The sequence below is a fragment of the Odocoileus virginianus genome, chromosome 33, assembly GCF_023699985.2.
Source record: "Odocoileus virginianus isolate 20LAN1187 ecotype Illinois chromosome 33, Ovbor_1.2, whole genome shotgun sequence".
NCBI classification, from domain to species: Eukaryota; Metazoa; Chordata; class Mammalia; order Artiodactyla; family Cervidae; genus Odocoileus; species Odocoileus virginianus.
The window spans coordinates 25,500,667-25,527,557 of record NC_069706.1 but is presented as its reverse complement, the minus strand read 5'-3'; the positions used below and the strand labels follow the sequence as shown (position 1 = coordinate 25,527,557).

General features: G+C 50.2%; 3 protein-coding genes and 1 long non-coding RNA gene across 10 annotated transcripts; 2 read left to right on the top strand and 2 right to left on the bottom strand.

Moving 5' to 3' along the window:
* Positions 1–3,930: 3,930 nt before the first annotated feature.
* ZNF48 (zinc finger protein 48) lies at positions 3,931–9,323 on the bottom strand. Of its 5 annotated transcripts, none has more exons than XM_070461197.1 (4): positions 9,227–9,323; positions 8,116–8,999; positions 7,821–7,947; positions 3,931–6,522 (listed from the first exon to the last, which is right to left on the bottom strand). In XM_070461197.1, the coding sequence occupies exons 3-4, from the start codon at positions 7,930–7,932 to the stop codon at positions 4,721–4,723; spliced, it is 1,914 nt and encodes a 637-aa protein (XP_070317298.1). In that variant the 5' UTR covers positions 7,933–7,947; positions 8,116–8,999; positions 9,227–9,323; the 3' UTR covers positions 3,931–4,720. The 5 variants fall into 5 exon arrangements, with proteins under 5 accessions (XP_070317298.1, XP_070317296.1, XP_070317299.1 ...); XM_070461195.1 differs by lacking the exon at positions 9,227–9,323 and adding an exon at positions 9,036–9,107 and having other exon boundaries at positions 8,116–8,614; XM_070461198.1 differs by lacking the exon at positions 9,227–9,323 and having other exon boundaries at positions 8,116–8,614; positions 8,900–9,055.
* Positions 9,324–9,475: 152 nt separating this feature from the next.
* On the top strand, positions 9,476–12,944 carry LOC139032874 (uncharacterized). The gene is made up of 2 exons (XR_011485507.1): positions 9,476–10,766; positions 12,129–12,944. It is a non-coding gene; the product is annotated as an uncharacterized lncRNA (long non-coding RNA).
* Positions 12,945–17,890: 4,946 nt separating this feature from the next.
* Positions 17,891–21,761, top strand: SEPTIN1 (septin 1). Of its 3 annotated transcripts, XM_020884690.2 has the most exons (11): positions 17,893–18,179; positions 18,352–18,442; positions 18,535–18,621; positions 18,876–18,999; positions 19,307–19,441; positions 19,547–19,664; positions 20,295–20,396; positions 20,520–20,619; positions 20,803–20,968; positions 21,205–21,295; positions 21,390–21,761. In XM_020884690.2, the coding sequence occupies exons 1-11, from the start codon at positions 17,994–17,996 to the stop codon at positions 21,474–21,476; spliced, it is 1,287 nt and encodes a 428-aa protein (XP_020740349.1). In that variant the 5' UTR covers positions 17,893–17,993; the 3' UTR covers positions 21,477–21,761. The 3 variants fall into 3 exon arrangements, with proteins under 3 accessions (XP_070317295.1, XP_020740352.1, XP_020740349.1); XM_070461194.1 differs by lacking the exon at positions 21,390–21,761 and having other exon boundaries at positions 17,891–18,179; positions 20,856–20,968; positions 21,205–21,293; XM_020884693.2 differs by lacking the exon at positions 20,520–20,619 and having other exon boundaries at positions 17,892–18,179; positions 20,856–20,968.
* Positions 21,762–22,135: 374 nt separating this feature from the next.
* Positions 22,136–24,647, bottom strand: MYL11 (myosin light chain 11). Its single transcript, XM_020884698.2, has 7 exons — positions 24,540–24,647; positions 23,832–23,927; positions 23,512–23,587; positions 23,181–23,285; positions 22,982–23,060; positions 22,426–22,474; positions 22,136–22,335 (listed from the first exon to the last, which is right to left on the bottom strand). Exons 1-7 carry the CDS (start codon positions 24,540–24,542, stop codon positions 22,231–22,233), a joined length of 513 nt encoding a protein of 170 aa, XP_020740357.1. The 5' UTR covers positions 24,543–24,647; the 3' UTR covers positions 22,136–22,230.
* Positions 24,648–26,891: the final 2,244 nt, after the last annotated feature.

The window sequence follows — 26,891 nt, the reverse complement described above, 5'->3', positions numbered from 1 at the left end:
TGGTCTCTGGGATACCTTGCCCCTTTAGTACATACTTACCAACAGGCACCCAAGTTATCGCTGCCATTTATTGTGCGGTGCGCCTCTTGGGCGCCATCGTTATGCTAAGCCTTTTACCCCCCTTATCTCCTCACAAAGGTGGGTCCATTTCACAGATGAGCTAACTGAAGTTCAAGGAGGTAAACTGATTTACTTAAGTTCTACAGTAAGTGTTGTCATAGTATCTCTGACAGCCCAATAGCCTAGGTGGAAATTTATACCACACAAACCAGATCCAGTCCACAGAAATATTTTGGCCCTCAGGTTTAAGAGTAAACTTCAAAAAAAGCCTGAGAGGTTTAACAAATTTTAATTACCAACATTTAAAAATTAAGGTAGTTCATATATAAAGATCTGTATTTTCCTACTTGAAAAAGATACCTAATTCTCCCATTTTATGAATGGGGCAATGTGGATTCAGAAATGATGAGAGAAAAGAGAAATAACATTCAGTAAGTGCTTACAATCCCTAGTGTCCTTACAACAACCCTGTGGGGATCAATAATATTATCTTCCTTTGACAAATGAGGGAACTAAAAGCTTAGAGAGCTTAAGTAATTTGCTCAAAGTCACATAGCTGGTAAGTAACAAATTCCAAAGCTCATATTGTTTCTGTTGCACCCAAATTATCTCTCAGAACTGAGGTTACATGAGGAAATTGGTAGCAGAGCCAGGAGTGAAGACTGATCCTCAGTCTGTAGAACCCAGAGCATAATTTGGATGTTGGGATTACATCTGGTCAAAGTTTTGCTCTTCCTCAGAGCTGTGAAAAGAAGGTAAATGAGTATGATACAATCAGGATCCCCCAAAGCACTTGTGTTCATTCTCTCATCAAATATTTATTGAGCCCCACTGTGTGCCTGACACCATTTTAGACATTGGAGATGCAGTCATGAACAAAAGAGCCGAAAACCTTCACTACTATGGCACTTATCAGGGCGTACAAAATGTCACCAAGTAAATAAGATACTTTCAGCTAAGGATAAGTATCAGAAGGAAATAGGACCAGATGGTGCAACAGAGGGTGGCTATGGTTGGGGGCTTCTTTAATGTGGGAAGGGAAGGCATCTCTTAGAAAATAATACATGAAATGAAACTTGAATGGTGAGAAAGGGTTAATCATTTGAAAATCTAGAGGAAGAATGTTCTAGAGAGAACTTCAGAAACTTTATAGTGAGATTAAAGTTGGCATGTCTGAGGGAAAGAGAGAAGACTTGTGTGGCTGGAGCCAAATGAAGAGGAATATCATGTGGGAGTTGGAAAAGAGGCAGGCAGGGGTCAGATTGTGGCTGGAAATCTAGCAAAAGGCCAGACGTGCTTCCCCCTGATTCAGAGAATCAGTGAGGAGACTCAGCGGGGAGCAGTGAAAGTCCCCACTAGAAGGTCCTCCTACTGTGGGAGGATTTGGGAACAGACACTTGCAGAAGGAGGATCATGAACAAGTATCTATCTGGAATCCGAGCTAGTTCCTGAGAATCTCTTAGTCTAGTAAAGAAGATAATGATTTTAAAATACACATGTAGGGCTTCCCTGGGGGGTTAAGTGGTAAAGAATCCCCCTGCCAATGCAGCGGACATGGGTTCGATCCCTAATCGGAGAAGATCCCAAATGCCATGGAGCAACTAAGCCTGAGTGCCACAACCACTGAGCCTGTGCTCTAGAGCCTGGGAGCCGCAACTACTGGAGCCTGTGTGACTACAGCCTGTGGTCCACAACGACAGAAGCCACTGAAATGAGAAACCTGCGCACTGCAACTAGAGAGTGGCCTGCACAGCAACAAAGACCCAGCACACCCAAAAACAAAAAGTTTTAAAACCCAATAATACATTCTCCAGGGGGATCTTCCCAACCCAGGGATCAAACCCGGGTCTCCTGCATTGTAGGCAGATTCTTTACTGTCTGAGCCACCAGGGAAGCCTAGATAATATTTTATATATAATATACATATGGAAAGGAAATAATAGGTGTTCTGGCAGGAAAATAGTGGGGTGAGTGAGTGAATAACTCCCTGGAAGGGAGTGGATATTGGGTGCAGGCCTCACTGAAGAGATAAAGGACCTTCAAAGATGAGTGGGGGGTTGCCAAATGGACACACAGATAGCAGTTCGTAAGATTGTGAACTCTTGTGAAGAGCACATCATGTTCAAGGACATCACTCACCAAAGTATTGAGGGAGGGCTATTGTGTGCCAGGCCCCTTTTAGAATTAGGCAGTAGAAAGTTGAATTTGGAAAAGTCTTTATCTTTCTTTTCACTATTCTGCATTTCACTATTTCCCTTCAGCCTCAATAGAAGTTTACTTGAGCTTCTGAATCCCCAAGGACTTGGTACAGAGAACACACCATCCACCATCCCATCTCCCACCTCCTCCTTTCTTAGCATATTCAACATCATTCTTTACGTCTTAACATAATTGCCACTTCTTTGAAGAGGCATTGGATCATAGAGGATTCTCTCCTACCCGCAAGCTTCCTACCACACTTGAAAATATTTGTTCAATGTCTATCTTCTGCATAGAAACTGAGGGCAGAAATTTTATCATGTTCATCTTTCTATGTCCAATACCCAGCACGCAGTAGGTAGTGCTGCTGTTGAATGTCTCTTCATTCTAAAGAAGCTCTTGATGTGTTAAGGGCTCAGAGGAAGAGGGTACTAACCCAGGTTGGAAGTTTAGGGACGGCTTCTGGGAGGAAGTAACGCTTAAGGTATTTGGATAGGGGGTGGGGAGCATTCCAAGTTACGAAAACAAAACATTTAGAGGCACAGAGCTGAAACCACACAAGTGGAAGGTCTTGAATGCCAACTAAGGAGTTAAGTTTTACAGACAGGACATGCTGCTATACAGCAGGGTTTTTAATAGGGGAGTGATGTGGTCAGATTTTTACAAAGTTAGCTGCAGAGTAGCTTGGAACCCGACCTGGTACGGTGGGGAGACCCAGAAACCAGCAGAAACGATCTTCCCAAAGGCCTCCATTACGGTCTTTGAGGGGTGTGTGCATCTAAGGACAGAAGCCGCAAAGAATCCCGCGGCAGAAGTCAAAACACTGGGATTTCGAGTCTATATAACAACTTGGTGGGGATGGGAAGGCTGGGAGGAACCGCGCTGCAGGAAGCTTTCATTGGTTTCTAGGGAAGCCCGGCCAATGGTTAATGTCGCTACAGCTTCTACCCAGCGACCGTTCCCCGCACGCAGATTAATTGAAATGCCAAGCCAGCGAAGTTGCAGAGCAGTCTTGTACTTCGTTTCTTAGATCGGTGAACCGCCCTAGTCTTTTTGGTCACTGGCCAATCAGGTCAGTTCCTCTTCCCCCCTTCCTCCCTACTGGCGCCCTCCTTGGAAAAAGCTGGGAATTAGAGTCCAGCATCTAACGACGCACGGATGACTGGGAAATATGGTTGCCTTTTCCAGGGGATAGAGACATCGCCTTTGGGCTATGCAGCCTAATGACCCGTTTCTCGACAAATAAAAAGGGGTCGTAGGGAGGCGGGGTTTCCCTGAAGGCAGAGCATCAGCGTCTGGGTCTTCTGCGCCGCTACCAGACCGGTTGGCCACTTTCCTCCCGGGTACTTGTCGCCATAGCAACAGCGCCTGCCTAACACCAACCCCTCAAGCTCCCACCCGTGGCGTCGCGTTTTTCCTTTTAAGGGTCGCGCTAGATCCTGTGGCGTAGGTGGCGCCTGTGGGCAGCCAGCACTCAGGTCTAGGGCATCAGCTGACAGACCTGGTGGCCGTTTTTTAACCCGTTGCCAGAGCTAAAAAGCAGCTTTGACGACCCAACTTCTCTGACGAGCTCAAAGAGGGCAGGTTTACACATGGCTTGTGGGTTTTGTCTGTGGTGGCCCTTCAGCATCTTTCTCACCCCTCACGATGCACACACACACCAGTCCAAGCCTCAGAGAAGAAGCAGTTTATTGGCGAGAAGACATATGTGGCTGTCAGGCCTTGGTGCTTCCCTGGCCTTTCCTCACTCCTATAATGCCCTCTCCCAGCCAATGTGTCTCTGCTGCCGTCCACCAGGACCTGGGCTTGGCGTCCAGAGCAAATGAGTGCTCATTCCCCTGTCTCTCACCTATTTTGTTGTGTCCAGGTGGTCAGGGCAGTTGGGTCTGGACTCACTCCAAGTGTCCTCTTCCTGGCTCCGACCATGTCCAGTGACCCGAGGCTGGGTACTGCCTGCCTACCAACAGTACTCTCCCCATCAGGAGGATGGTCAAGATGGCCCTGCCTCACACTCTCACCCTTAACCTCAGAAGTCTCATTGCTCCTAGGTCTAACAAACCTGGTTCAGGATGCTGGTCTGGGTGGGGGTGGGGGGGCGGCAAGGTCGGGAGGGGTCAATTTACAGGTTAAGAGGCAGTAGGAATTTAGAATTCTTTAAGGGCCCTCAGGCTAAGGCTAGTTTATCAACAAGTATTTATTGCCTATTGTATTCTAGGCAGTGTTCTAGAAGCTAGGGGTATAAACCACACTAGCAAGGTCCTGACCCAGCCCAGCCAGGACAGTCTCCTTAGCTTCAAGATCATTTGTCTCCAAATCTCTATTTCTATCTATTCACTCCTTTCTCCCCTTGGTTTCTTCCCTTCCTTCTCCCTCCCACCACCTCCCAGGGCCCTTTCTTCTCTGCTTAAGCAGCAGATACCCTCCCTTTGGTCTCTTGGGCCTCCACCCTCCCTGGACCCCATCATTCCAGTCCCGTTGATGGCTCCTCTTTGAGGGGCCTTGGCCGACCATCTCCTGTCCCAAAGGGCCTCAGGATCAGGTGCCCACGCTGGTGCTTGATACGGGCAGAACTGTCACCAAAGCCCTTGCCACACTCCGCACACTTGTAAGGCTTCTCCCCAGTGTGTGTGCGCCTGTGTTTGACCAGGTCTGAGCTCCGGGGAAACTCCTTCCCGCAGAAGCCGCACACGTGGGGCTGGCTGGGTCCAGACGGCTGAGCCCGGACTCGTGATCGAGGGGCAGTGGGTGCTGGGCCGGGGGGGTTATGTGGCCTCAGGAGAGTGGATGGTGGTGGCGGCCTAGCCCGTTCCCCACGATGGGTGCGGAGGTGCTTGACGCGGGCTGAGCTGTCGGCAAAACCTTTGCCGCATTCTGGGCAGAGGTAGGGTTTTTCCCCCGTGTGTACGCGATGGTGTTTCACCAGGTCAGAGCTCCGGCGGAAGCCCTTGCCACACTCAGGGCACTTGTGGGGCTTGTCACCCGCCAGTGGTGGTGGCGGCTCTCCAGCCTGTGGGCCCCCGGGCTCCGGCTCCAAGCCAGGCAGGCCAAAAGGGCCATCCCCTGAGTGTGAAGGGCTTCGAGGCGTCAGCGGGGGGCTGGTGCCTAGAGGAGGTGGGGGTGGGCTGGAGCTGGGGGGCGGGCTGGGGATCAAGGGGGCCAGCGGGTAGCCTGGGAAGCTGAAGTCCTGGGGCTCCATGTGAGTGAGGCGGTGGCGGAGGAGGGTGGAGCTGAGGCTGAAGGTACGGTCACACTCGGGACAGGCGTGAGGCCTTTCGCCACTGTGGGTGCGGAGGTGCTTGACCCGCGCAGAGCTGTCAGCGAAGCCCTTGCCACACTCGGGGCAGAGGTAGGGCTTCTCTCCCGTGTGCACTCGCAGGTGCTTCACCAGATCTGAGCCCCGGGCAAACTCCTTTCCACACACATCGCAGCCAAAGGGCTTGGGCCCCAGGTGACTGCGCTGGTGGCTCAGGAGGCTGCAGCTGAGCACAAACCTTTTGCCACAATCGGTGCAGATGTATGGCTTCTCCTGGGCCTTAGGTCCCTGTGCGGCTGCCGTGGCGGCTCGAGATGGCTGCCGCCGGGGCACCACGGGCCGGGGGGGCTGCTCCCCTCGGTGCGTCCGCTGGTGCTTTATGCGGGCAGAACTGTCGCCAAAGCCCTTGCCACAGATGCCACACTTGTACGGCTTCTCGCCCGTGTGTGTCCGCTGGTGTTTCACCAGGTCCGAACTCTGCCGGAAGCTCTTGCCACATTCACCGCAGATAGTGGGGCGCTCACCAGCCGGGATCCTGGACCGAGGAATCTTTGGGGGCCCTTGGGCTGGCGCCCGGGCCCTGTAGGGCTTTTCGCCACTATGAGTTCGCTGGTGCTTGATCCGGGCAGAGCTGTCCCCAAAGCCCTTGCCACAGACCCCACACTTGTAGGGCTTCTCCCCGGTGTGGGTTCGCTGGTGTTTCACCAGATCTGACATCTGCCGAAAGCTCTTGCCACACTCGCCACATACAGCAGCCCGATCACTAGCCTGGCCCCAGCGTGGTTCTCCTAGGAGCCGAGGGCCTCTGTCCCGAGCCTGAGGTTTTCCAGGTCCCTCCCTCTGGACCCACAGGTCATCCCAGGTCTGAATGCCTTCAGGTTTGAGAGAGGCATTTCCTACTTCGTGACCTGGGGCCAAATCTTCCTCTTCCTTGAACTCCAAGTCATCCTCCTGTGGGGCATGTTCAAACTCATCTGGCTGAGAAATCTCCGCATGCTCACTCCCTAGACCTGGGGAAAGAAAAAGGAGTGGTAGACCCTGCCTTTTGGCTCAGCCTTCTCTCCGAGGCTCAGACGGTAAAGAATCAGCCTGCAATGTGGGAGAAACAGGTTCGATCCCTGGGTCAGGAAGACCCCCTGGAAAAGGGAATGATCACCCACTCCAGTATTCTGGCCTGGAGAATTCCACAGACAGAGGAGCCTGGTGGGTCCATGGGACTGCAGAGTCGGACATGACGGAGCGATTAACACACTATCTTCAATAGCAATCTCCCCAGAAAGGCATCCTTGATAATCTGTGGTCGCAAAGATCTCTCTCCTCTGAATTTCCGAAACCCTTATATTGTCTGTGCCTCTCAGTAACAGTAACCTCCTTTTACCATGCCTTTCATATGTGCCAATCACTTAAGTAAGCATTGCTGAATCCTTGCAAACAATCCTATGAGGTAATACTATTAACTGTCCCCATTTTACAGATATGGAGTCTCTGAGAATTTTAAGTCACTCGCTCAAGGTTATAAAGTAACAAAGCCAGATTTCTAACTCGGGTCTGATTCCCAAGCCTGCTGTTAAGCCCTACCTTATATTCTATTTGGAAAGCCTAGTATTTACTAATTAGATTTTTTTCTTTTATTAGTAGTTTATTAATGTAGTTTATTTCTTCAGTCATCTTGTGTGTACCTGAGAGGAGCCAGACACACAGCTGTCCCTCAGGATTCTTAGTGTTGGTAGGAGAGATAAGATAAAACACAAATAATTATAATTGCAGGCTCAGAATGAATGAACTGTGCTGTCACAAGAGAGAGAGGACATTAGAGAGAGAGCTAGGCTTTCACAGCGGAGAAAAAAAGTAAACCATGGAAAGGAATGTGTGATAAAGCTGGAAAAGGGATGTTGGGACTAGATGAAGCATGGAAGATGTGAATTGAACGCTAGACTAACACTTTTAATTAGCAGCAGAAGGGAACTAGGGAAGATTTTTGTGGAGGGAGACAAGATTAGACCAGGACTCAGATCAATGTGGCTTGCACAGTGAGTGCCACACTGGAGAGAAAGGGGCTGAGGGGAGGCCGCTGCATTTGCCAGGATGAGACTGAAGGAGGCCTGAAGTAGGACTGAAGCAGCGAGGATGATGATGACTGCAGGCGACGGGGAAAGAGTCCTTGAAAAGATGCCCCTCAAGGCGTGTCGCTTAGTAGGTGCTCAGAAACACTGGTTCCCTCCCCCTCCCTGGAAGCGCAGTTCACGTCCTATTTTTCTGGGTCTGGGCTAGGCAAAGCCCAGAACCGGGGGCCCCACCCGGCCATTACCTGCCCATGGAGGTGCACCGCTTCGGCCCTCACCTGTGCGGGCGCCTCTCAGCTGCTCTCTCTCCTCTGAGCCACGGAGATCCGGACCCCAGGGCCCCACCGCGCGCTCCATCGCCGGCACGCCGCCCTGAGCAAGGAGACAGACACAATTTCACGGTCACACAGCCATGTGCAGACCGCGGCGCCCTGCCGCTGCCCTCTGCCGGCCGGCACGGGCACCGGACAGCATTCGGGTGTCCGAGGTACGGGGCGCGGCTCCGGTGACCCCCACCCGCGCCGCCGGCCGCCCCTGCACCTGCTGCTCCTTCCGGCGCGCAGACGCCCCCTTCCCCTCCCGCCTCTGCCGCCGCCGCTTCAGCCGCCGCTTCCGCCGGTTCGGGGCCCTCCGGAGCTCCTCCGCGGGGCTCCGGTGCCCGTGCCACCAGTGGCTCGGGGAATCGGGCTCGGCGCCAAACGGGGAGGGGGCTCGGACCCGGGCGTCCCGGGGGCGGCCGCCGGGGGCGGGGACGGGAAGCGGAAGCGCCGGGCGGCACCGGGCCGCTCTAGGACCCTGGAGGAGCTGCACGCCTGTGGGGGCCGCCCGTGTCCTCTGGAGCTCGGTGGCCGGCAGGCAGCCGCGTGCCGCTGAGAGGGCTACTCTGAGCCGAGTCCAATTGCCCGAACTCGGTGGTATTAACCGTGTGCTTCCTGGGCTGGAGCTGGATGCGGAGGGCCGAAGACTCTTCCTAATTGTCGCTGTGTCCGGCCACCCGCGCCGACCTCTGGAGGTGGCAGACAGCTCCAGCCACCCCAGCCTGGAGAAACAAAGAGACAGCCAAAGACAGACCCAGGGAAAGGGGTGGGGGAAAGACCAAGGCAGACAAAGGGCGGCAGAGGGCGGCGGAGACCCCAGACGGGGCGGGGGCGGGGCGCCGAGACGCAGGAAACAAAGCCAGGCTGGTCGGCGAGGCCGAGGGCCGGGGGTGGGGGCTGGGCTGGGCTTGGGGAGACCGAGGCAGGATCGGGAGCTAGTGGCAGACGCCAGATAAATGCTGGGTAGAGGCAGGCCGATGGACTTAGACTTGGATTCGGAGACTCACAGACTCGTAACCCGAAGAGCCCCCAGTCAGAGAGGATGCAAAGGCAGAGAGACCGAGAGACTGCAGCGGACCAAACACACGGGAGCAAAAGATTGGCCTCCTGAAACAAAGACATGTAGAAACAGATAAGAGATACCAAGTCGCTGAAGCAGAGTCGGAGGAACTGGGCAGGGCACCTGGCGAGAAACAAGCCCGGAGGCAGAGGAACAAAGAGTGAAACTGGCAGAGACAAAGAGAGACAGACGCGTAGAAGAGAGGCCACGGGAAGACTAGGGACAGGTCTACAGCGCTACAAAAGGAGCCGAGGGAGAAGCTAAAACATCAAACCTTGTTTCTCAGCTTCGTGCGGCCCTGGTTGGGGCTGTTTCAGTGGTCCCAGGGGTGTGAGCCCCAGTATCTCCTCTGGGCATGTTTGCCTTTGGGGAGCAGGTGGGGTGCCTCTGCCGCTCATCTGATGATGGAGAGGGTTAATTAAGATTTGTATATTAATCAACACTTATTAGTGCCTCAGTACTATGCCAACAGTTTGATAAAGAGATAAAACACATGTAAGAGTTGTCTTTGGGGTGCTACCATTTTAAAGGGGCAAGCACACAATTCATGATAAACAAGAACTGTAAGGGCATGAGAGTTATGTGCACTAATCCAAGATATTATAGTATGGGAAACCAGGAAGAGGTCTTATTTGTGGGAATGAGCATGCACGAATGTTTGTTGTTGTTTGGTTGCTAAGTCTTGTCCAACTCTGTGATTCCATGACAAGCTTTCCTGTCCTTCACTGTCTCCCAGAATTTGCTCAAAGTCATGTTCATTGAGTTGGTGATACTATCTGACCGTCTTATGCTCTGTTGCCCGCTTCTCCTCCTGCCCTCAATCTTTCCCAGCATCAGGGTCTTTTCCCATGAGTCAGCTCTTGGCATCAGGGGCCAAAGTATTGGAGCTTAAACTTCAGCATCAATCCTTCCAATGAATATTCAGGGTTGATTTCCTTTAGGATTGACTGATCCTTGATCTCCTTGCTGTCCAAGAGACTCTCAAAAGTCTCCAGTGCTGCAGTTTGAACGCATTAATTCTTTGGTGCTCAGCCTTCTTTATGGCCCAATTTCTCACATCTAGAACATGGAGACATACAGATGTTGTGGACAGAGTCTACACTGACCTAATGAACAAAGATATGATAGGAATGTAGTACAGAGAGAAACCTGTAGAGTTTAGTGGCTGCGGACATTATCTTTAAGGTCATTCATGCAGAGTTTTATTCCTGATCTTGTCATTTACTCCCTTTAACCTTGGGAAGTTACCTCTGTTTCTTGAACTGTAAAATGGAGATACTACCTAATTTGAATGGTTGAGAATAATATGTGTAAAGTACTCAGTAAAAAAATATCAGTTGTGACTCTTTGGGCTGAAGTAACCAAGGAAGAATGTGGTGTTTTCAAGCTGATCCTTTCAATCAGCTAAGATTTCAGCGAAGTCCAGAGCCTGGCTGAAGGGGACCCTGAATGAAGAATTCCAGTCACAGTCGCTCACAAACTAATGAAAAACCTACTATGCGCTAGAAGCTTGGGGATCCAAAGATGATTAAGGGGACTTTCCTGGTCATCTGGTGGCTAAGACTCCGAGCTCCCAATGCAGAGGACACGGATTCAATTTCTGGTTGAGAAGCTAGATCCCACATGCTGTAACTAAAAGATCCCTGATGTGCAATGAAGATTGAAGATACTGCATGCTGCAGCTAAGACTTGGAGCAGGCAAATACATACATATATATATGAAAAAATGAAAGTGTTAGTCACTCAGTTGTGTCCAACTCTGCAATCCCATGGACTGTAGCCTGCCAGGTTCCTCTGTCCATGGAATTCTCCAGGTAAGAATAGTGAAGTGGGAAGTCATTCCCTTCTCCATGGGATCTTCCCAAACCAGGGATCAAACATGGGCCTCCTGCATTGCAGGCAAATTCTGCAGATACTTTACCGTCTGAGCCACCAGGGAATCCCTATATAGACTGTAATTATGTATATTAAATATGTATAATTATAAATATGTATAATTGTGTAATTATATATATATCCTCCATGATTACGATCAATCCTCAAAAGAGGAAAATAAATAATAGCTCTGATTAATGTGTTATAAGTTTACATAATAGGAAACTAGTGGAAGCTGCAGATAAGATGATAAGTTAATGATTAATTCCACAAACATTTCCTGGGGGTCCAACATGTACAAGGCATGTTGCTGGGAAACTGAGGTAAGAGGGTACCAAAATGGCAAAGAGCCAGCCCCTCTTGGAGGGAACCCCCCAAAGGCTGGTCAGCCCTCATGCCATAGTCACTTGTAGAAAGGTCTAACTTTGAGAAGACGAAACCTGGAGTTATTGGGTCTGAATCTGAATTCATGTCTAAAAATACAGAAGGGACTTCCCTGGTGGTCTAGTGGCTAAGACTTGGGGGGCCTGGGTTCATTCCCCAGTCAGGGAACTAGATCCCATATGCTGCAACTAAGAGTTCCCACAACTAACACCTGCATAGCCAAGTAGCTAAATAAAATTAAAAATAAATAAATAAAAATACAGAAGCCCTTCCAGGGATGTCTGGTAGGGCCATAGGTGGTTATGAAGATATAATGGTGAGATGAAAAAGAAGTAATCCAGGTGATTATGAAATGGAAAGACTGCTGTCTACCATTCACTGCCGCATAGAAACTTGGGGCCCCAAATTTTATCATTATAAAGTCATTATCCCAGGAATGACTAAGCATAATATGTTGGAATTAATAAGCATGTAAATGAAATATTGTGTCACTACTAATTCATGTCATTCCTGAACTTAGCCAAGCCACCAACCTTTTTTGAGGGTTTTTGTTAATATGCACAAATGCCTTAAATATGTGACTTCCTTTGACTCAGTAATTCCCCTCATAGAAATGAGGCCCAAGGAAATGGTTTGGACAAGTGCACAACGATAGCACCACAGAGTCATCCCAGCTCAGTGTTGTTTATCTCAGGGAAGAGTGGGAGTCAACCTAAATGTGTGTGTGTGTGTGTGTGTGCGCGCGCACACACACACGCTAAGTCGCTTCAGTCACGTCCTACTCTTTGCAACCCTGTGGACCATAGATAGCCTGCCAGGCTTCTCTGTCCATGAGATTCTCCCGGCAAGAATACTGGAGTGGGATTCTCCTGGCAAGAATACAGCCCAAACACTTTCTCTCCATTTCCTCCTCCAAGGTATCTTCCCGACCCAGGGATCGAATCTGCATGTCTTCCGTCTTCTGCACTGCTGCTGCTGCTGCTAAGTCGCTTCAGTCGTGTCCGACTCTGTGCGACCCCATAGACGGCAGCCCACCAGGCTCCCCTGTCCCTGGAGTTCTCCAGGCAAGAACACTGGAGTGGGTTCCTATTTCCTTCTCCAATGTGTGAAAGTGAAAATTGAAAGTGAAGTCACTCAATCGTGTCCGACTCGTAGGGACCCCATGGACTGCAGCCCACCAGGCTCCTCCATCCATGGGATTTTCTAGGCAAGAGTACTGGAGTGGGGTGCCATTGTCTTCTCCGGGGTTCTTTACTAGTGCCACCTAAGTACTAAGCCCATCAACCTAAATACTAAGCAGCTATGAAAACGATAATGTAGGCTGAGACGCCACACTCCCAATGCACGGGGCCCAGCTTCTATCCCTCATGCCGCAATTAAGACCCAGCACAGCCAAATAAATAAATAAATACAAATGAAATATAAGTGTATATAAATAATAATGAAATAAATTTATTAAAAAATGATAATGTAGATGTGTGTTTATGATCATAGACTTATAGCACATATTAAATGACAAAAACAGGTTTCTAAAATTATAGTATGATCTTAGTTTTGTGAATCTATATTTATTCGTATGCATAGGCATATGAGAAAATCCAGAAGGATGAAAATCAAATTGAGGTTATATCAGTAATGATATTAGATGTATGTTTTTCTAACCATTTGCAGTTGTGCATTTTTCCATGAGAATATGTATTGATTGTACAATAAATAAATGAATATACATGTCATTTTTCTCTTGTTTTCTTTTTTTGTTGAGGTATAGTTGATTTACAACATTATATAAGCTTCAGGTGTATGACATAGTGATTCACAATTTTTAAAGATTATGCTGCATTTATAGTTATTATAAAATATTGGCTCTATGTCTTGTGCTGTACCATATATCCTTGTAGTTTATTTTACACACAGGAGCTTGTATCTTTTAATCTCTCAGCCCTATCTTGCCTTTCTCCCCACCCCAACTCCCTACTGGTAACCACCAGTTTACTCCCTAGATCTGTGAGTCTCTTTCTGTTTTGTTATATTCATTAGATTCCTTTATTTTTTAGATTCCATATGTAAGTGATAATATATAGTATTTGTCTTTGTCTGACTTATTTCACTAACCATAATACTCTCCAAGTCCATCCATGTTGTTTCAAATGGCAAAATTGTATTCTTTTTTATGACTGAGTAGGTAGTATTCCATTGTGTGTGTGTGTGTAACACCACATCTTATTTATCCATTCATCTGTTGATGGGCACCAGTTGCTCCCACATTTTGGCTGTTACTGCTTCCATATTTTGGACATTGGCACGCATGTATCTTTTTGAATTAGTGCTTTTATTTTCTTCAGATCCATACATGAGTGGTATTGTTGGATCACATGATGATTCTATTTTTAGTTGTTTACAGAACCTCCATACTGTTCCACATTGGTTACACAAATTTACATTCCCACCGACAGTGTATGAGGGTTCTCTTTTCTCTACATCCTTGCCAACATTTGTTATTTGTGGTCTTTTTGATGATAGCCATTCTGACAGGTGTGTCCATGTTATTTTCTTAAAGGTTGTTGAGTAATTCGGGGAAGAGCCTCATTTGAGTTTGAAACTAGGGCAGGGGCAAAACGGTGAGGGATGTAGTCAGGAAGGACTGCTTTTTCTCATCAGTAGAAAGGACTTGGAAATCAACTGGATATATTCGCAGAGGGCAAGGGAGGGAGGTGTTCAGAGTTTTAACTAAAATGGTAGGGCTGCTTAGCCTGATGAGAAGTGCAGAGGGAAGGGTTGTGGTACAGGGAGAGGGTGTAATTATCCCGTCCCTCGGCTTCTCAGAGGACTCTGTTTATCTCCTTATTACACTACATTTTTAGCACCAGTGCTGTGTGTCACACTTGTGGCTGTCTCCGTCTCCCCAGAGGGCAGCAACCCTGACTGATTCACTCCGTCTGGATTCTCAGCAACTGACCCAGAAGAGCAGTCACTAGGTTGGAGCTATTGGCATTGTCACACCTCTCAGCTCATGTCATAGCAAGAGCTAGCATTCAAGCTCATCTTTTAGGTAAGGCACTGCTAAGAGTTTTATGTGTATCAGATATATAATCCTCATCATGGCCCTATGAGGTGAAATTATTAATGAATCGTTTAACAGATACAGAAACCAAGTCACAGGAAGGTTAAAGTAAGATGCCCAAGGTCACACAGCTCTTAATCCCTATATGTTTTTTATAAGCATAGGAAACTTGAACAACTTCTGTGGATTCATTGTGGCAGAAGCATGCAATCCCATATGATAGATGAGGAAAGTAAGGCCCAGAGGGGTGGTTTTCCCAGGGTTACAGAAAGGAAGTACTAAAAATGAGGTTGAAGGACTTCCCTGGTGGTCCAGTGGTTTTGAATCTGCCTGCCAAAGACATGTATGTGTTTGATCCCTGGTCTGGGAAGATCCCACATGCTATGGGGCAACTAAGCCCATGCACCACAACTGCTGAAGCCCGCACTCTAGAGCCTGTGCTCAGCAACTAGAGAGTGGCCCTCACTCACTGCAACTAGAGAAAGCCTGCGTGCAGCAACTAAGACCCAGCACAGCCAAAAATTAATAATTTGAAATATACATATATAATAAAAATGAGGTTGAAACAAGGGTAAGATGGCAGCATGGATGGATCTTAAAAGATAATGCTAATTGAATAAATTAATAAGTAGAAACACATATTAACACATATAACTATTTGTGGCTCAACTGGTAAAGAATCAGTCTGCAATGCGGGAGACCTGGGTTTGATTCCTGGGTTGGGAAGATCCCCTGGAGAAGGGAAAGGCTATCCACTCCAGTATTCTAGCCTGGAGAATTCCACAAACTGTATAGTCCATGGGGTCGCAAAGAGTTGGACAGGACTGAATGTCTTTCACTACTACACTACTATTTGTGTAAACATTTGTGTACTATTACATACATAGTGGAAGTTGCTCAGACGTGTCCAACTCTTTGTGGCCCCATGGACTGTAGCCTGCCAGGCTCCTCTGTCTATGGAATTCTCCAGAACAGAATACTGGAGTGGGTAGCTGTTCCCTTCTCCAGGGAATCTTCCCAACCCAGGGATTGAACCCAGGTCTCCTGCATTGCAGGCAGATTCTTTACCTTCTGAGCCCCCAGGGAAGCCCATTACATACATAACATATATATAACACATATGTAAACACATAAACTATTTCTGTAAACATTTGTGTACCGTGTACTACACATTTTTCAAAATATATACGAACCCCCCAAAAATTACACATTTGCACGTTAGAGTGGTTGCCTTAGGATAAGGGGAAAGGAGGGTGCTATGAGGCTGTATTAACTCAGGCTGGCATAACAGAGAACCACAGACTAGAAATCTTAAACAACAGATATTTATTTTCTCATAATTCTGGAGACTGGAAGTCCAAGATCAAAATGCCAGCAGAGGCAGTTTCTGGTGAGGCCTCTTTTCTTGGGTTGCAGACAGCCACCTTCTCACTATGTCTTCACATGGCCTTTTCTCTCTGCATGCGCAGAGATTGCTGGTGTCTCTTCTTATAAGGACACCAGATCTATCCAATCAGGGCCCTACCCTCCTGACCTCATTTAACCTTAATTACCTCCTTAAAGGTCCTACTTCCAAATATAGTCACATGGGGGTTAGGGCTCCAACACATGAAGGTGGGCGGGGGGACACAACAGGGGCTAAATGGGAAATGATAAATAGAACCACAAGGATTGAAGGACGAAAATGGGGTTGGAGCAATAGGCAGGATCTAGACCAAGCAATGGCCTTCCCTGGTGGCTCAGATAGTAAAGAATCTGCCTTCAATGCAGGAGGCGTGGGTTCTATCCCTGGGTCGGGAAGATCTCCTGGAGAAGGGAATGGCTACCTATTCCAGTATTCTTGTCAGGAAAATCTCATGGACAGAGGAGCCTGGCAGGCTATAGCCCATGGGGTTGCAGAGTCAGACACGAATGAGTAACTAACACACACACACACACACACACAGACCAAACAATGCTTTATAGGTCATATTAAGGTTCAGAGAGGTCATTCAGTTCATCAATTCTAAAGTTGGGATGTATATATATATATATATATGTGTGTGTGTGTGTGTGTGTGTGTTTATGTGCGTGCCAAGCAGGAGATGCAGTTTTTGGCGGGCTACAGTCCATGGAGTTGCAAACAAGTCAGGCACAACTTAGCGACTAAACAACAACAATATGTGTACACATATATTAATATATATGTATATATGGTATGTTGTATACATAAATGATTAGCTCCAAAGCCTGTGTCATCGAAAACCACTCTGATTCCTGATAAAAAGTCTAAGTGTGTGCATTTCATCTTACTCTGAAAAAAATGGAGTTCAGAGAGGGCAAATGACTTGCCCAAGATCACACAGCAAGTGGTAGTACTGAGGTCTGGGAAGTTCTTTCTGACTCCAAAGACAAGCTCCTTTTACACATTTTGCAGCCTCCCTGCCTTTTCCCTAACTAACTTCAATCACTCACTCTTTCATGCATTCATTCATCTGGTATATTATTTACTGGCACCTTCTTGGTGCCAGGCCCTGGCACCAGGGACGTAAACATTAGGAAGACATAGTTCCTGCCCTCAGAAAGCTCAGCCAGGAGTAGAAGAGACAGCCAGGTAAGCAAAGGTGGGCATTGGAGGGGCTATGAAAGGTGCTGGGGAGTCCAGAGGATGGAAAACGACTCTACCTTTTGTGGGTGGGGAAGATTTCATAAAGGAGGAAGAAGAACCCTTTGAATCAAACTCTTGAAAGATAGAGTTCACCTGGTGCAGAAGAAGGAAAAGTCCAATATAGACAGAGCCAAGGGTGGTATCCTAGTGACTCAGTGGTAAAGAATCCACCTGTCAATGCAGGAGACATGGGTTCCATCCCTGATCTGGGAAGATCCCACATGCTAAGATCCCACATAACTAAGTCTGTGCACCATTACTGAGACTGCTCTAGAGCCCAGGAGCTGCAACTACTGAAGCCGTTGCACCTAGAGCCTGTGCTTTGCAACAATGAGAAGCCTAGAGAGAAGTCCTTGCTCAGTGAAACTAGAGAAAAAGTCCTTGCAACAATGAAGACCCAGCACAGGCAAAAATAAAATAAACAAAATTGTAGACAGAGCCGAGGGCGAATCAAAGAGGAGGTGATGAGGTCAGATGAGGCTTTGGCCAGGACTCTCAGACTTGATTCTAAGATCACTGGGAAGTCCGTGAAGGGTTTTGAGCAGAGGAGTGCCTTGGCTAGGATTCTGAAGGCAGGCTCTCTGGCAGTAGTGTAAAGACCTGAAGTCCTTTTTTAAGAATCCTATGCAAAAAAAAAAAAAAAAAAAGAATCCAGAGCTGGGGAGGAAAATTGATGGTCCCTCACACCCTCAATCTCGTTATTGCTTTTGGTCTACTCAGACCCTTGGAAATTGTTTAAATTTTTATTATTTTTTAATTGGAAGATAATTGTTTTACAATGGTGTGTTGGTTTCTGCCATACCACAGCATGAATCAGTCATAAGTATGTATATATCCCCTCTCTTTTGAGCCTTCTTCCTACCCCACCCCCATCCCACCCCTTGAGGTCATCACAGAGCACCAGGCTGAAACTTTTTTAAACTATCTTTATCCAAGTCTTCACCTCACTTGCTAGAGAGACCAACCCACTTCCTTCCTCTCTGCTTAAACCCTCCATCAGGGTGATGGAGCCACAGCGGGGCTTGGAATAAAGGTGTACAGAGAACAGAGGGATTGAGGCTTCCTATCGGGGTGATGGGCAGAGGAACCCAGGAATCGAGAACCAGCTGTTCTCGATCTTGGTTTTCCCCACTTCTTTGGGCCAGTTGGAGCATCTCAGCTCCTATAGTGCCCGCCCCCTTGTTTGCCGCCCTCAACTTCCTGCCCCACCAGAGGAAGTGGGGAGAGCCATCAGGTGCAGCAACAGCTATCGGGGCCATGGTGAGTCCTTACGCCCAGGAATCCAGGCATCTCTCCATCCCCAGCCCTTAGGGTAGCCCGGCCCAGGTCAACCCACAGTCGGCTGACTTCTCCTAGCCTCTGAGATCAGGTCATACTGGGGGACTCTGCCTGCCGCCCCCAGCAGCCTCATATCGTCCACCCTCACCAACAGGACAAGGAGTATGTGGGGTTTGCCGCCCTCCCCAACCAGCTGCATCGCAAGTCTGTCAAGAAGGGGTTTGACTTCACACTCATGGTGGCAGGTCTGAGGGTTTTGGAGAGGGGCCTGGTAGGGGGTCCTCAAGAGACCTTGGCTGTCCCCTCACCTGACCAGCTGGGCTTGACCCATCCACAGGGGAGTCAGGCCTGGGAAAATCTACCCTCATCAACAGCCTATTTCTCACCAACCTCTATGAGGATCGGCAAATACCAGAAGCCAGTGGTAAGACGCCCCTCTCCCCACCACACTGCCCAGGCCCTCTGACCCCTCTCCTTTCATGTCCCCAGACTGCACACCCCTCCTTTCCTTCTGGGTCTCCCATGACATTCTGGGGAACGCAGGCAGCTCACTGCTTTTCTCCGAGACTCAGTCTCCTCCCCTGAAAAATGGGTGGGGGGCAACTGTGAGTCTGAGAAAGGAAATTAGTCCTGCTTCAGACCCCTTGCCAGCTCCCTGACCTCTCCCCATCCTCATAGCTCGCTTGACGCAAACGCTGACCATCGAGCGCCGGGGCGTGGAGATCGAGGAGGGGGGTATTAAGGTGAAGCTGACTGTGGTGGACACACCTGGCTTTGGGGACTCAGTGGACTGTTCAGACTGGTGAGGAATGGGGGAGAGCCCAGGGCTCAGCTTCCCAATGTGGCTACTCTGTTGAGACCAAGGGGTCGGATTCAGGGCTGGTCTGCCCTGCCCTACCCATGCCCCCGCAAAAGCGGGAGCTGTTTCCGGTGATCTTGGGGCCCAAAACGCCTTGTGCTTCCCAACATCTCGCCTGCCAGTTTCTTCTGACATCTTTGGTTGGAGCCAAAGACCCTGCTTCTCACCCCCACAGTCCCGGCTAGCCTTGCCCCCTTCCCTCCCCTGCGGTCTGGATCTCTGACTGCCAGCGCTCTCCCCACACCCCCAGCTGGCTGCCTGTGGTGCGCTTCATCGAGGAGCAGTTTGAGCAGTATCTTCGGGATGAGAGTGGCCTGAACAGGAAGAACATCCAGGATTCCCGCGTCCATTGCTGCCTCTACTTCATCTCACCCTTTGGCCGGGGGTCTGTGGGACACCCTAGGGGGTTGGGACATTTGGGGAGGGCCGGCGGGGGGGGGGGCGGGTCTCTGTACCCTGAAACTGAGCCCTGACCAATTTCTGGGTGCAGGCTCCGTCCCCTAGATGTGGCCTTTCTCCGGGCGGTGCACGAGAAGGTCAACATCATCCCAGTTATTGGCAAAGCAGATGCCCTGATGCCGAAGGAAACACAGGCCCTCAAACAGAAGGTATGTGTGGTGGCCTCTGACCTTTGGTCTGCACATGAAGCCAAAAGTCAAGACGAAAGCTGAACTCAGCTTTGACTTCTTTGGTCTTGGAGTAGCCTTTTCAGAGTGTGACATGTCAGGCTAGAGTGGAAGAAAGTTTTTGAGAAAGGTGGGTCATAAGCTGCCTCAGGAAGCCACATCTCTGGAGGCTCAGAATAAAATCCCTGGACTAGATGCTTGGCTAAGATCTGTCTGAGGGCAGGAGTGTGGACATAACGACCCATGTTCTCCATCTGGCCCCAGGATGCTGACCATGCCCCCATCTCCCCACTTCTTCAGTGCCCTCTCCCACTGTTTCCACTTATGGCTCTCTCTCCTGGTCTTTTGGTGTCTGCTCATCTTCAAAACTTCCCAAACATCAGTCTTTTCTCTTAAGGTCTCAGTTTTTCATCATCTATGTCTCTGTCTCTCGTCGTCTGAGATTTTGTTTTCAGTCTTCCTGGATGCCCATCTCTCACCATCTATGTTTTTCACGCCTTCCTCTCTGTCTCTTTCATCCCGTGTCTGTATCTAGATCTCACTGTCTCTGGTCAGGCAATGTCTTTGTGGCTCACAGCCTTTGTGTTTCTGTCTGCATCTGTCTCCTCCAAGATCCGGGAACAGTTGAAGGAGGAAGAGATCAATATCTACCAGTTCCCCGAATGTGACTCTGATGAGGATGAAGACTTCAAGAGGCAGGATGCAGAGATGAAGGTACAGAGGCAAAGCAGTACGGGACTGAGAAGCCAGGGGAGGCGGATGTGGAGGTGGGAGCTGAGAAAGGTTTCTGTCCACCGGGCGGCGAGAGGATGGAGATCGCTGACTCCTCCCCTCCAGGAAAGTATCCCTTTTGCGGTCGTCGGTTCCTGCGAAGTAGTGCGGGACGGCGGACCCCGACCGGTGAGGGGACGCCACTACTCCTGGGGCACTGTAGAGGGTGAGTAAGGGCGGGTACGAGTTCTGAGGCCAGCAGGGAGGCCAGGCCTCCTCCCAGCCAACCGTACCCAACATGTGAAGTTGGGGAAAGTTCTGGTCCCATGGGTCCCAGGAGCCCAAAGAGGGGTCTTTGGGCAGCCGACCCGATCCAAGTTCCCTGACGCTCGAGGGTCCGCCCCCCCAGTGGAGAACCCACATCACTGCGATTTCCTGAACCTGCGACGGATGCTCGTGCAGACACACTTGCAGGACCTGAAGGAGGTGACACACGACCTGCTCTACGAGGGCTACCGGGCCCGCTGCCTACAGAGCCTGGCCCGGCCTGGGGCGCGGGATCGAGCCAGCCGTAGGTGAGAGCCAGCGCGGGCAGTTAGGTGCTTCCAAGGCCCCGCCCTCACTCTCCATGACCTCGACCTTCACCTTCTCTCCCAGAGCCCTTCTTTCCCCATCCCCTTTGCTTACAGCCCTAACCTAAGGATACGGCCTCGCCTCCTAAACTCCAAACGAACTCCAGATCCTGTCTCGCGGCGGTGACTCAACCAAGGCCCTCGCCTCTGATTCCTTTCCTTCTCTCCCATCCCCTTAGTAAGCTTTCCCGCCAGAGCGCTACAGAGATCCCGCTGCCCATGCTTCCTCTGGCCGATACGGAGAAGTTGATCCGCGAGAAAGACGAAGAGGTGAGCTTTCCCCCAGACCAAGACCCCCAAGTCCTCTTCGGAGTCCCTCTCTGGCCTCGCCCGGACTTAATGCCTATAATCTTGCCCCGCACAGCTGCGCCGCATGCAAGAGATGTTGGAGAAGATGCAGGCCCAGATGCAGCTGAGCCAGGCTCAAGGCGAGCAGTCGGACGCTCTCTGAGGCCCCCATCGGGGTTTTCCTTACCTCGCCTCTGCCTTCGGTTCGTCTCTTGTCCAATCCCTGAGGCTCAGGCTGCCAGGCGCCTAATCCCGGAGCCCCAGCCTGTAAGGCCCGCCCTTCTAAGGGGCGGGCTCTCAGGATCTCCCAATCCTGGAATTTGTAGCCCCGCCTTTGGCTCCGCCCCAGTTCACTTCTGGAGCGCGACCTCCTCTCCCAACCCTGAACACCTCCATCCCCTCCCCACTTCTCCCAATCTTGACTTCAATAAAAACTGAGTTTCTCTGAGGCCATGCAAATCTTCTCTTTCCCAGCGGGAATACGTGGCGGGCGTAGCGGGCGGAGCCGCTCCATCCAGGCCTCCGGGCCACTATTTATTCATTCATTTGCTGGGCACTCGTTTCGTGCCAGCCGGTGTTTCCGCCCTCACTCTCCATGACCTCGACCTTCACCTTCTCTCCCAGAGCCCTTCTTTCCCCATCCCCTTTGCTTACAGCCCTAACCTAAGGATACGGCCTCGCCTCCTAAACTCCAAACGAACTCCAGATCCTGTCTCGCGGCGGTGACTCAACCAAGGCCCTCGCCTCTGATTCCTTTCCTTCTCTCCCATCCCCTTAGTAAGCTTTCCCGCCAGAGCATAAACGCACTGAAGGCGCCGCGGATAAGAAACGAGACCCTTTCGATTTATTAGGAGTCTGGGTGGGGAGGTCGGACTGGCAGGAAGGTGTTGACTAGCAGAGGCCGAAAAGGGTCCGCTCTACTCCTGGTCCTTGGCGTCGCCATGCGTGATGACGTAGCAGATGTTCTTGTAGTCTACGTTGCCGCCCACGTCGGGGGGGAAGGCAGCCCACATGTTTCTCATCTGCGGAAACCAGGCCGGGTATCGCCAACTGGTTTCTTACGTTCCCCTTCTCCCATCCCTCCGCTTCTCCTAGACCCCTCCTCCACTCACCTCTTCCTGGGAGAAGCGGTCACACTGCGTGGTCAGCAGCTCCTCCAGGCTGGAGAGAGGCGATATACGGGAGGTCTGAGATTGGACTTCGTGATTCCTTTCCACGCCCTCCCATCTCATCCCCCTTGCCATTCCCAGTCTCGTCTTGAAAACCGGGCTCATTCTGGATTCCTCATTGGTCTCCCAAACACTCTAGCCTCCCCTTTTGCCCTTCTTCCTGTGTTCCATCGCCCATTTCCACAGTCCTTATTTTTCCCTTATCCCTGTTCTATGCGGTGCTTAGTCGATCAGTCATGTCCGACTCTGCGACCCCATGGACTGTAGCCTGCCAGGCTCCTCTCAAGAGCTTCTCAAGGGATTCTCTAGGCAAGAATACTGGAATGGGTACTATGCCCTCCTCCAGGAGTTCTTCTCAACCCAGGGATCAAACCCAAGTCTCCTGCATTTCAGGCAGATTCTTTACTGTCTGAGCCACCCTTATCCCTGGCAGTGCCTAACTCTTGGTGGAAATTGAAAGAGGCTTTCTGTGTGGGAGCAGCTGGAGTGTGTCACTTACAATTGCTTCTTGATGGTGCCTTTCCCCTCAGGGTCTAAGACCTTGAAGGCTCCAGTGATCACATCCTCAGGGTCGGCACCTGGGGGGGGGGGGGTCAGAGGGCACATGTGGCTGAAGGGTTGCTAAAGGGTCAGTCCCTGAAAGTTCTGAGGAGAGGCAGCTGAGGGGTTGGACCAAGGACACGTCATACTTCATTCACCTTTGAGCTTCTCCCCAAACATGTTCAGGAAGACAGTGAAGTTGATGGGCCCACTGGCTTCCTTCATCATGGCGTCTAGCTCCTCATTCTTCACATTGAGACGCCCTAGAACAGGGTTGGGGAAGCAGGGGCTGGAGTGGGGTCTTGTGGCCAGAGAATAATGCTTCCTATAAATTCAGATCATCCCATCCATTTTTTTTTTTTATCCCATCCATTTTTTATCCTGGATAGACTGAGCCCCAAGGTGGACCTGGCAGGACTGGGACCCACAGCTGCTGAATGCCCAGGACTCTGCAGCCTTGAGTCTTTACAGGTTGAGGAGGCAGCTCACCCATGGCTGCAAAAGTGTCCCGCAGGTCTTCCTTGTCAATAATGCCATCCCGGTTCTGGTCAATTACTGTGAAGGCCTGTGGAGGGCAGAGGCAAGGAGAGATTATGTCTCCTGTGGCCGAGTTTCAGCATCCTTACTCTAGGCAGATCAGATTCTGAGATTCTGGTCGCCAGCCAAAGGTCCTCTTACACTCCAAGCAGGGAGGGGAGTAAGGAATCTAAGCCCTTCTCCTTCCCCCAAACAGGTGCACATTCCAGGGAGGGGGGGGCAGCAAGGGGTGCCTTTGGTCAGCCTTCAGTCTCCCTTCTCCCCACACTTACCTCCTTGAACTCCTGGATTTGGGTCTGATCAAACATGGAGAAGACACTGGAGCTTCCGCCCTCTGCCACTGCCCTTCTCTTGGCCTTCTTGGGTGCCTGAAGGATGAGGGTTGGGCAGAGGGGTTCGTGAACCCATCCTTACTCCTCTGGAGGCAATGAACTCTTAGAGTTCATTCTTCTAAAGCAACTCTTCTGACTCTAGGCTTCCCCTTCCTTACGACTGTTTGCTGAGGGGACTTGTTTCAGTTGGATCGTCAAATTTCTATCTGAAGCCCTCAAGTGCCCATCCTTCCACCCTACCCAACAAGTGAAACGTTTCTTGCTTTCTCAGTGCCCTGAACCTGGCTCCTCTGAGTCCTAGACTTGCTGTGTGTCCCTGATCCACTCATTCACTTTGTCTGAACCTCTACCTTCTCATTTATAAAACGGGAGTGGGAATCCTGGCCTGGCTGGTTCCAAGGGATTTAGAAAGGTGGAGGAGTGTGCTTTGAGAGGGACTGGGCTCCTTCGAGTGGAGTGTCTGGGCAGATTATCCTTGGTTGTGTCCTTTAGGGTATCATTCTATATATTCCCCATTAACGATACCAAGAAAGGGAAGATTCATCTTTTTTCCTCTTGCCAGACTTGGAATCAGCTCCTTTCTTTCAAGGGGTGAGGCTGCCCTGAGGTCTGAGAGATCTGAGCTTGGGCTGGGGCATTCTCACTCACCATGTCTTAGGTCTCCCGGGGGCAAGGCAGTGGCTCTGGCTGGAAAGGAGCAGAGAGTCCGTCTGGAGCACTCCCTCTGGAGTTATATAGTCCTGCCCCAGGGAGCCCTTAACACACCACTGTAACCTTAGCCCTGTGGGTGCCCACCCCAGATACCAAAATAGCCCAGCTCAGGGCCTCTCCTTTCTTGGAGGGCCAGCAGCAGCTGGAGCCTAGGGAGGGAGAGAGGAGGGAGGGTGTCTTGGGCTGCATGTCTCGCTAGGACCTGGGCAGGAAGGGATGTTCTTTCTCCCCAAAGGAGGCTGGAATGTGCCAGAGTTCAGAGGGGCCCAGGCTGAGACACCGGACTAGGAGAGAGAGGAACCAGGCTCCTGTATCCCTGCAAGGTTTAAACCCAGTAAATTTATTAAGCATCAATAGTGTACCAGGCACTGGACCATACTTCAGTCTCCCTTCTCCCCATATTTACCTCTTTGAACTCCTGGATCTGGGTCTGATCAAACATGGAGGTGTTGGAGAAGGGAGGCTGAAGGCTGACCAAAGACACCCCTTGCTGTCCCTCCCCCCACCACGTGGGTGCACTTGGACAAACACAGTCCCAACATTGTGGAGTTCACAGTCAAGAGTATGTATGTGTTGGGGTAGTGACAGAGGTTAAAAGTGGGAGAGAGCTATCTGGGGAAGCTGAAGGATCAGGAAGTCTTCTATATCCCCTTCAAGGAAAGGGAGGAGTTTGTGAGGGAAGATATGGGGCATGGAATCACTAAGTATGAAGAGACTAGACAGCCTGGAGCAGAGAGCCTGCTCTGTGACATTGGGCTTTGTGCGCCCTGGTTTCCTCCTCTGTAAAATGGGAAGGTAATTCCCAGGCCAAAGAACTTATGGATGTGAACATTATTGGGAAACAATTAGTGATGTATGATCATTATAATTTTTTTTTTTTTGGTAGCACTGCACAACTTCTGGGATCTTAGTTCCCCGACTAGGGATTGAACCTGGGCCCTCGGCAGTGAAAGCCTACAGTCCTAACCACTGGACATCCAGAGAATTTTTACAATCATTACGATTAATATTCAGGCCCTGCCTCGGTAGAACTTACAGTCTAGCTGAGGAGAGAGGGTAAATGCAGAAAATGACACACTAGTTGGAATATAGATGTAGAGGGCATAGCGGGCCTGTGTAGGAGTACTGAAATGACCTTATGAAGGCCCTATAAGTGTCAGGTGGAAGTGGAGGAACAGACATGCTAAGTGGAGGGCAAGGATGGGCAAAGGCCTGGAAAAATCAAAGATCAGAAGTGTTTAGCTCACCAGAATTGGGATGGGGCTTGAGCAGAGGATACAAGAGGCTGGACACCAGAGATTGGAGGGTCTTCAATGCCAGACTGAAGGCTGAGACCTTGGGAGCCTTGAAAAGCTTTGAAAAAGCTTTGAAACAGGAGAAGGACATGGTCTAGTGTGAGTCTATAATCACTTTTTTGGATATGGATGTAAAGTTGGAACTCAAGAGGAGGGGAGTCAAAGACACCAATAGAGAAGCTAATTAGTCACCTCCACCTTGGTGGCTGGATGGCCAATGGCTTCTCTCTCCAATCTGGGCAAGAACCAGCTTGGTTGACTGTGTGATTTTGAGGTTCCCTCTCCCAACCTTCTGGGCCTCAGTGCCTCAGTCCATTCCATACAGTGGAGGTCTGGGGAAATAGTGGCTGAGGAAGCCCAGGAGGTTCAAGGTTGGCAAGGACACCCATGTCTCCTCCTCCTCCTGCTCCCTTTGGGACCTGATGTCCTGAAGAAGTTGCCTCCTCCCCGCTCCCTCCTCCAGACTCATGCCAATGCCTCTAAGACAGTTTCTTTTCTGGGCACTGAGGTCGAGCCACCTGTTGTCTCTAAGAAGGGAGAAGGAGCCACCCTAAACTTAGCAGCTGCCCTTGGCCTCCTGCACTGGCCCCTCCCTGCCTCAGTCGACAGCTGACTGACCTTATAAGGTTACCATGGGGGTCCAGGTGCAGGGAAGAGCCCACTTCTTACTGGGTTGTGGGAGGGGAGGAGAACTCAATAGAAGGGAATGGAGGAAGTGCTTAGAAAGCTTGGGCCTAATGGAAAGTGGGGAGTTTGAAGAGAAGGAGATCAAGAGTGGCAGATCTCAGACACTGGAGTTCACAGGATCTGAGTCTGAGCTGGGAAAAGGAGCCTCAGAGAACTCAGAGACCAAGCAACTGGGAAGCTGGGAGCTAGCTAGGCCTGACTGAAATTTCAGGATGGTGGACTTTGCACAGAAATTGGAGCCCTTCTGGGGCTGAATCCTGAATCCTGGGCCTCAGGGAAATGGAGCCCAGAGAGAGGAGGGGCTGGT

Excerpts from the sequence above, each read along its gene's own strand:
- SEPTIN1 (XM_020884690.2), top strand. The coding sequence starts at position 17,994 with ATGGGCAGAGGAACCCAGGAATCGAGAACCAGCTGTTCTCGATCTTGG. Across the intron at positions 19,000-19,306 it reads TCAGTGGACTGTTCAGACTG|CTGGCTGCCTGTGGTGCGCT; the intron begins GTGAGGAATGGG and ends CCACACCCCCAG. Across the intron at positions 20,969-21,204 it reads CGGGATCGAGCCAGCCGTAG|TAAGCTTTCCCGCCAGAGCG; the intron begins GTGAGAGCCAGC and ends CCATCCCCTTAG.
- MYL11 (XM_020884698.2), bottom strand. Across the intron at positions 22,475-22,981 it reads GGCACCATCAAGAAGCAATT|CCTGGAGGAGCTGCTGACCA; the intron begins GTAAGTGACACA and ends GCCTCTCTCCAG. Across the intron at positions 22,336-22,425 it reads ACCGCTTCTCCCAGGAAGAG|ATGAGAAACATGTGGGCTGC; the intron begins GTGAGTGGAGGA and ends TGGTTTCCGCAG.
- ZNF48 (XM_070461197.1), bottom strand. The coding sequence starts at position 7,932 with ATGGAGCGCGCGGTGGGGCCCTGGGGTCCGGATCTCCGTGGCTCAGAG. Across the intron at positions 6,523-7,820 it reads CGGTGCACCTCCATGGGCAG|GTCTAGGGAGTGAGCATGCG; the intron begins GTAATGGCCGGG and ends TTCTTTCCCCAG.